This window comes from Pteropus medius, unplaced genomic scaffold (genome assembly GCF_902729225.1).
Source record: "Pteropus medius unplaced genomic scaffold, Ma_sr-lr_union100, whole genome shotgun sequence".
NCBI classification, from domain to species: Eukaryota; Metazoa; Chordata; class Mammalia; order Chiroptera; family Pteropodidae; genus Pteropus; species Pteropus medius.
The window spans coordinates 11,343,521-11,352,465 of record NW_024349802.1 but is presented as its reverse complement, the minus strand read 5'-3'; the positions used below and the strand labels follow the sequence as shown (position 1 = coordinate 11,352,465).

Genomic DNA, 8,945 nt, shown 5'->3' with positions numbered 1-8,945 from the left:
AACACACAATAGAATATACAGAAGTCAAATTATAATGTATAATGAAAATTATATAATCGTTTTAACCAATGCTACCCCAATAAACTTAATATTTAAGAAAAAAAAAGATGCTAAATGTCACTAACCATCAAAAAAAAAAGAGCAGATTAAAACTACGATGAGACACCTCACACCTGTCAGAATGGGTATCATCAGTAAATCAACAAACAAGTGTTGGAGGGGATGTGGAGAAAAGAAATCCTTCGTGTACTGTTGGTGAGATTGTAAATTGGTGCAGCCACTATGGGAAACAGTATGGAGGTTCCTCAAAAACTTAAAAATAAAACTACCATATAACCCAGTAATTCCACTTGAGTGCATTTATATGAAGAAATCCAAAACACTAATCTGAAGAAGATATATGCACTCTTTATTTCAGCATTATTTACAATAGCCAAGATATGGAAGCAACCTCAAAGCCCATCAATATACAATTTGATAAAGAAGTCATGGTACACATATACAATGAAATATTACTCGGCGATGACAAAGAATGAAATCTTACCATTTGTGACAGTGTGCACGGATCTAGAGAGTAATATACTAAGTGAAATAAGTCAGAACAGAGAAAGACAAATACCATATGATTTCACTTATATGTGGAATCTGAAGAACAAAATAAACAAACAAAACAGAGACTCATAGATGCAGAGAACAAACTGATGGTTGTTAGATGGGAGGGCTTTGGGATCGAGTGAAAAGGGTGAAGGAATTAAGAAGTATGAATTGGTAGTTACGAAATAGTCACAGGGATGTAAAGTACAGCATAGGGAATATAGTCAACAATATTGTAATAAGTATGTATGGTGTCAGGTAGGTACTAGACTTATCAGGGGTATCACTTTGTAAATTAGATAAATGTCAAATCACTATTCTGTACACCTAAAACTAATATGAAATAATATTGAATGTCAACTGTAATTGAAATTTTAAGTTTTATTTTGATAGTACTATTTTTAAAATGCTGTCTTCTCTTTACTTGCTCTCCCCACCTATGTTCATCTCCTAGACCACCCAGACATGGTCTAGAATTAGGTCTTATAATAGTGATTTGGGCTTCTGACCCAACATGGTACTTAAAAAAGTACTGTTGACTTCATTGAGCCTGTTGGCTATAAAATTCAGTACATAGTCTGTGTTTTCTAGCCTCCATAGGTCTGAAACATTCTATAGTGTATAATGTTAGGAATCTTTTGGCAATGATTTTTCAGCCTTTTTTCATGAACAAGATAGACCCATCCTAGCTCCTGGCTCTAAGCAGTGACCTTGGCTTTTGTTCGCCATCTTTCCTGGAGAACATTTTGCCTGGTAGCTCATAAGAGCCAAACTAATAGCAACCAATGCCAGCTTCCCATCCTGTAGCTCAGAAATGCAAAGGTTTTATTCTTGCTCACCAGTTTGTTTGTTCCATTTCTGGTTTTGCACTTAAATTTTTCTATCTTTAATTGTTATCTATAATTTCTATGTTTGGAGCAGAGCATGGTGTAGAAACACAAGCTTGCTTCACCAGATTAACCAGAAAGCCTTTGTTATTTTTACTTTTTAATATTATTGTTTAGAGTTATGTAAATACAACCAATACTTTAATAATATTATTTTAAAGCATTACATAGATTTGGAAATGAGGTCAAATTTTTCGTTGAAGAGGTGGTTTCTGATTAATCGCATGCTTTAATATTATTCAACTCTATAGAAAATAGACTTTTATATGGGATAATTATATGGATAAATTCTGCTTCCAGAATGAGCCAAATTCATCTTTAAATAGAAAACAACCATGACAACAAAATACAAAGACATGACAGAGAAAGCAATATATTTATTTATTTTTAGGAGAATTCAATCAAACCAGACAGATCTATTTCATTTCTTGTATATCTGTCTAATTTCAGCATGTAAACCTATTTTAAATAACATCTCTATTATACATAGTTGATAAGTAAATAAACATATCAACATAACAAAATTTAAATTTTTCATAGTTTAATATCTACTTAATAGTTTTATAACTGTAATGGAATTTTTAAAAGCAACCTAATGTAATTTTCACTTAAAGTTAAAACACCATTATATATAAACTTTAACAAGATTAAAGACACTTACACTTATTTAATATAACCTAACATATAATGTTACAAAGAAATACTAATTTTGATCAAAATCTGTTCTATGTGAATAATTTCAGTCTTAAAAATCTGTTCTTCATCCCAGATAAAAAGGCTTTCTAAACGACAAATTATAGCATTTGATTATAACCCAAATAATAAATATCCATGAGTCCATATATAAAGAAATAACTAAATAAATAATAAAAGGGGGAGAAGCAACAAGTGTTCTTCTGAATTACAGAATAATTTCAATTAATGTAAAAGGAATTAGGGAAACAGAAAATCGCCATTCAAATGCCACAGTATTAATCGCCACAGGAAATATCTGGCAATGGGTACTAAAATTACTGGGCAAAAGTTTAAGCAGGAACATGATGTTTGCTCTGTTTCAAAATGTCTCTCCCCAAGTATTTATTAATTACAAAAGACAGAACAGTAATTTTACAGTGAAGAAACTTGGCAGATATTATCTTAACCAAGTGATCAAGATAAACTTTACCTTAACGCCACTGAACTTACATTTTAAAATGGTGAACATGATAAATTTTGTTATGTTTTTTGTCACAATAAAAAAAGGATTAACCAGTTAATATGACATGTTGCCATTAGGTGCCCCCTGATATGATACACTGAGAAGGACACAAGGTCATTTCTGTGATACACTTCCCAATAATCACGAGAAAACAAATTGAGAGACACATGTTTATTAACTTATTATGGTGATCATTTCACAATATATGTAAATCAAGTCACTATGCCATACACCTTAAACTTATACAATTATATTTCAACAGAACTGAAAAAAACTGAGACATTTTACAAATAACTGACTAGTACTCTTCAAAAGTCTCAAGGTCATGAAAGGCAAGGAAAAGTTAAGGAACTATCACGGATGGTAGAAACTAAGGAGACATAACTAAATGCTTTGTGGGATCCTGGACTGAGTCTTTGAAAAGATATAGGACATGAATGAAAAAACTGGTAAAATCTGAATAGAGCCTATAGTTTAGTTAATAGAATTGTACCAGGTTAATTTCTTAATTTCAGTAACTGTACTATGGCTATACAAGATGTTAACATTAAGGGAAGCTAGGCAAAGGGCATATGAGAACTCTATACTATTCTTGCAGTTTTTTGTCTAAAATTATCTCATAATAAAAAGTTTTTTAAAGAGTTTAAATTCTTTATAACTTAAAACTTCCAATAGAAATGTAGATCTATATACATTTCAAAGTTAAACAGGTGATTAAAACAATTTGTCCAAACTAGTTAGATATATATGTGTGTTTGTATGTGTATAGTTTGTTTGCTTTTTTTTACTAGGTAGATATTTAAGTTAAATGTTTATTGGGGTCTTTTTATACTAGAGCACTTCAAAGCACTTGGGTTGTAGTTTTGAATAAATAAAAATCATTCTAATGTCACTTGACATCTGAAGGAGAGCAGTTGTCTTAATTATTTCCATTCTTTCTGTTAATTTGCTGATGGAAACCTGGATTTAATCTCAGCTGGCATATAGTTCTTTCAAAATATAAATGGCTTACATCATATTCAGCAAAATGATACAGAGGTGTTCTTAGATTTTAATCATCAGTTATAACCGGAATTTTCTTGGAAACTTTAAGTCTGAATAAAAATGAGATTACATCATCATTTCTTCTAGTAGTTCCCAATCTAAGGTCAGCAGCAAAATTTTCACTTGTCTAAGGCAAAAATGAAAAAAAAAATAATGGCAAAATACGTTTTTCATAAAACTATTTTTTTAATTTAAAGGATAGTTCCTTTATGAGATTGTTGCCTTACCATTTTTTATTAAGATGTCATTTCCTTTATGAAATAATAGGCTTTGTTTCATTTTAATTTAATGTCCACACGGAAAAATAAAAAGTTGATAGACCTACATCTCCTGTTTATTTCGTGTATGTGTGTGTGAACTTGACTACTCTTCAAAATTTAGTCTTAAAATCACTGATCTATACCATTTGCTTTCTTTTGCCTTGACATCAAGCTTGTCTTCATTATTATGCTCACATCATCAAGTATAATCAAATACAATTATGTAATCAAATGCAGTAAATCCAGTGGCTTTTAGATAACAATGTTTTAACTAATTATTACTTACCCATAAAAGTTAATTCTATGTCCTCTCTTAAAGCCTCTAATTTCAGCATGCCTTAGCCAATCCTAACCCAAATATACTGGAACACTATTGTGTGATTTGTGCAAGAAAAGACCTTTACTCCAAATGAGCAGGACTATAACTCAACTTATGGGAAATATTTACTATTAATAAAACTATTGATATTCTTATTTGTTTCATCTATTTTTTAAATATTAAGGAAAATATCGAAGTCAGCCATAGATTTATGCCAATTCTGCCCTAAGTATCGCCAACATTTTAAAAAGAATTTAGCACTAATTTTTAGTATATCCTGGCTACTAGGTAGATAGCCAGATAGTACCATTAGGTATCAGTCATAATACCAAGAATAAGGCTTATATCAATAAATATTTTTGGTATATTTGAGAAATATTTTAAGAGGTACTGCTCTACTCTTAAATTCCAGGTATGTGCAGGACATATTCTTGTGGGTCTGAATTTACACATATTTTTATAAAATAAGGCACGTAACTAAAGCCTCATTAAAGCAGGCTTTTTAAAACTTTTAAGGCACAGTAGTGATAGCATCCTTGAAATATGTTGTTTTTATACTGGTTTCTTTTGAGAGAACTTAAAATAGTTTATGAAAGCAAACAGTGATGATCAAGAAAGAAACCTGTTTCCCTACCCCATTTCATTTTATGGATAGTTTACTAGGAAATATCTTTTTCTCAGTTTTTATGTCATCACTTCAGAACACTATAGGGGAAAATTGCTGAAAATCAAATATGGTATGACCTGAAAATATATCTTTTCTTTTTTTTAATATTATTTTTTATGGTGACATTTGTGAATGAAATCTAATGTTTCACAATGTATCTTTGCTTAAGGCCACTTACTTGGTATTAATGAACTCTTTCCTTTAATATCTTTTTATTTTTGTTCGATAGCAGTTGTAAACTACAATAAGCCTAATTTACGTTTTTTTTGTCATCCACCTTTCATTCTCCACATTCAATAACTGCTTTCTGTTAAGAATGGGATAGATGCCTATGTATAAAGAGAGATTCGGAACTTGCCTAAGGCCCCAAACAACCATTAAGAAATTTACATCTAACTTAATTTTGGAGAACATTCCTGAACTAAATCTCTTTAGCCTTATATCTGCCCTTACTCACATTTGCAAATAAATCAAACGCTTTTTTTCTTTACCTTTTCACCCACCTGATTATCTGCGAAGACCACCATTTATTCATCAGGCATTTGCGTGACTATTAATGATGGCACGCAAGATGCTGATTCAAAGATGATCTTCACTCATCAAGGGACACACACACGCAAAAAAAAAACCCTAGAAATTTCTGAAAAAAGATAAACAATATTTCTGTTTCTCAAACCTAATTGTTTCCTGATACTATATCAAAAATAGAAGCTAGTTCTCTCCCACATACATATATAACTTTCTACTGGAAAAAAAATTAAAAACAAAATAAAGGGATGTCTATGGAACTAAGTATTTCCAGGGCCAGTGCTAATGAACTTCCAGGGGAGACATGATGGCTACACACAGCTTGTGAATATGAGCTACATATAGTCATCAGATACTCGGGCATGGCCCTCTGACCCTCGAGACCTATTCCTATCAGAATCTGGTGGTAAACTGGAGCCAGTCTCTGTTTTTACCTCTCCAGTGCCATGGGGGAAGGGGAAGGTGGGCATAAAGCGCTTAAGAAACCGAAACTCACTAGTGCCAGTACCAGTGGCTGAGCACATTTCATAGGGACAAGGCTGAGATAAAGATCCATTGGCTCCTCCTTGGATCAGGTGGTTAGGGAAATTACAGTCATCATAGAAATGCTCTTGAATTGTAATCTTTTCTTTATATTTAATTTTATGGTAGATGTGTATAATGAAGATCACTGTGACACAGAGGAGAAAGAGAAAGGAAAGCACAGCCAGAGAAATGACCAAATATTTAGTGGATGGATTTACCCTTGTAGGATGTTTGGATGGATCCTGGAACTGCAGATAGGGCTCAGAAAAGCCATCGACCAGCAGGATGTTGAGTGAGGCAGTAGTGGAAAGAGCTGGTTGGCCGTGATCCTGAACAAGAATAATCAGTTTCTGCATCATAGGGTCTCTCTCAGATATCTGCCTCAATGTACGTATTTCCCCATTTTGTTGTTGAACAGAGAATAACCCAGAGTCAGTGGCCTTCAGAAGATGATATGAAAGCCAAGAATTCTGACCTGAGTCACCATCCACAGCCACTACCTTGGTCACCAAGTAGCCTGCCTCTGCAGACCTGGGCACCAGGTCATTGCAGGGTAAGGTGCCATTCTGCAGTGGGTACAAGATCATTGGGCGGTTGTCATTGTCATCCAAGACAACCACTCTGACAGTAACCTGGCTACTCAGTGACGGGAAGCCCCTATCAGTTGCCTTTATCACAAACTGAAAATCTTGAATGGCCTCATAATCCATGGTTCTCAATGCATAGAGCTTCCCGTTGTCTGAATTTATGGAGATGTAAGCAAAGACTGACAGATCTCCACTTTTTGGAGGCAGCAGAGAGTATGTTACTTGGGCATTCTCACCCAAATCTAGATCTGTAGCATGGACTTTGCCAATAAAAACCGCAGGGCTGTTGTTTTCTCGAACAGTCAAGATGTAGGAGTCTTCCTGAAATATTGGGGAATTGTCATTAATGTCAGATATTAGCACCTCTATCACAGTCTCTGTGGACAGACTGGGTGGCCCAGTATCCATGACGACAAGGGTGATATTATAGCCTGAGACCTCTTCACGATCCAAGCCTCTGTCGGTGACCAGCGAATAAGAATTCCGGAATGTAGGTTTGACTGCAAAAGGAAGGTCATCTCTGAGGAAGCAGGTGATCTTTCCTCCCACTCGAATGTCCCGGTCTCGGACAGAGAAAAGGGCCACTACAGTCTGCAGTGGTGAGTCCTCAGGGAGAGGGCTGGACACAGAGGAGATCGTCACTTCAGGAGGATTGTCATTTATATCCACCACTTCCACCAGGACTTTACTGTGGGCAGAGAGGCCTCCTCCGTCGGTAGCTTGAATGTCAATGTCGTACGTTTCAATCGCTTCAAAATCTAGGGGCCCTCTGAGTCGAACCTCTCCAGTTTCAGAGTCAATCTGAAACGTCTGGAGAATTGCTTCTGGGTTTTGAGATAAAGAGTAAGTGATTTCCTTGTTGGAACCCTGGTCTAGGTCTGTAGCAGTCACTGTGGCCACCAAATAACCATTCGCGCTATTTTCCGGTACCTGAGCACGGTACACGAGTCGGGAGAACTGGGGCACGTGGTCATTGACGTCCAGGACCTCCACGCGGATGTGGGCGGTGCCAGACTTGGGCGGGGACCCGCCGTCCACAGCAGTAATCGTCAAGTTGACTTCAGGCTGCTCTTCTCTGTCCAGGGGTTTATCCAGCACCAGCTCGGCGTACTTGGGCCCGTGGCTGCGGAAGCGAGTGTGCAGGTGGAAATAGGCGTTGGCGCTCAAGGTGTAGTTTTGGAGACCGTTGAGGCCCACGTCCAGATCCTGGGCGCTCTGCAGAGGAAAACGTGAACCCAGGGGGGTGCTCTCCGGAATCTTTAAAAGCGGCTCCTTGTTTGGGAAAATCGGGGCATTGTCATTGATATCAAACACCCTGACCTCAGCACGGAAGGACTGCAGCGGCTCCACCAAGACTATTTCAAAGTGCAGCACGCACGGGTCGGCTTTGCCACAAAGTGACTCCCGATCCAGTTTCTCCTTCACAAACAGATCCCCTGTCTTGCGGTGGAGCCGGAAGTGCAGTTTGTTGCCCTCGGAAACGAGCCGCGCCCCGCGAGCAGCCAGCTTCCCTACCTCCAGCCCCAGGTCTTTAGCTACATTAGCCACAAATGAACCGCTCTCCATCTCCTCAGCCACCGAATAGCGGATGGTTGCCGCACCCCCCACAGAAACGCACAGGAAAAGGAGAAGAGTCCCTACTTGCCTGCTTTGCAAAAGTTTTCTACGCGCAACCGCCATCCGTTCTCACCAGCGCACTCTTTACAGCAGCCGCTACCTGTTGCGGATATACTTTCACTATTTCGCCAACAGGTTCTTGCAACCGCTGCTCACCCCTTTACTAGCCTCTAACTGCAGCGCCGCCAATGGCTAGCGGAGCCCAGTAAGCTGTTTTGTACTTGGAAGAACATTTGCATTGAGCAACTCAACTCCCCAGTCTATTGAATGTATTAATAGATATGTTCTCATTCTGGAGAGTTAGGTAGAGGTTGAAAGTTTGTTGCCAAAGCAACGGCAGACTCGCCTTGTAATTCCCTTTCAGAAAAAAAAAAAAAATGTCCTTGGGAATTGAGAAGCCAATGAGGATACTCGCTCAAGCTGAAGTCACCGTATCTGTTAGCCGGCTGCGGCCGCTGCAGCAACCCCAAAACAGCGCGGAGCAGGTTAATCCGCAAACCACACGGTCTGCCCAGGGACCAAGGGAGAGGCAAAAAGATTTTGCGTTGTCTTCCGGAGCCTCAGCCAAGTGGATAGGGGTGGGGGGTTGGAGGAAGTGATCACTAGGAAAAGGAAAGGGGACAGATAGACATTATCTTTCAGGAACCTGGGGTCCAATAGGTACACTGAAAGGGGAATTGGCCAACCAGCCCCTTGATTTGCACAAGTTCTTTTTTTTT

At 37.6% G+C, this 8,945-nt stretch overlaps 1 protein-coding gene across 1 annotated transcript; it reads right to left on the bottom strand.

Annotated features, from left to right (window-relative positions):
• Window positions 1-5,822: 5,822 nt before the first annotated feature.
• Window positions 5,823-8,377, bottom strand: PCDHB1 (protocadherin beta 1). The gene has a single exon (XM_039835909.1). The coding sequence runs from the start codon at window positions 8,287-8,289 to the stop codon at window positions 5,833-5,835; it is 2,457 nt and encodes an 818-aa protein (XP_039691843.1). The 5' UTR covers window positions 8,290-8,377; the 3' UTR covers window positions 5,823-5,832.
• Between the last annotated feature and the right edge of the window lie 568 nt (window positions 8,378-8,945).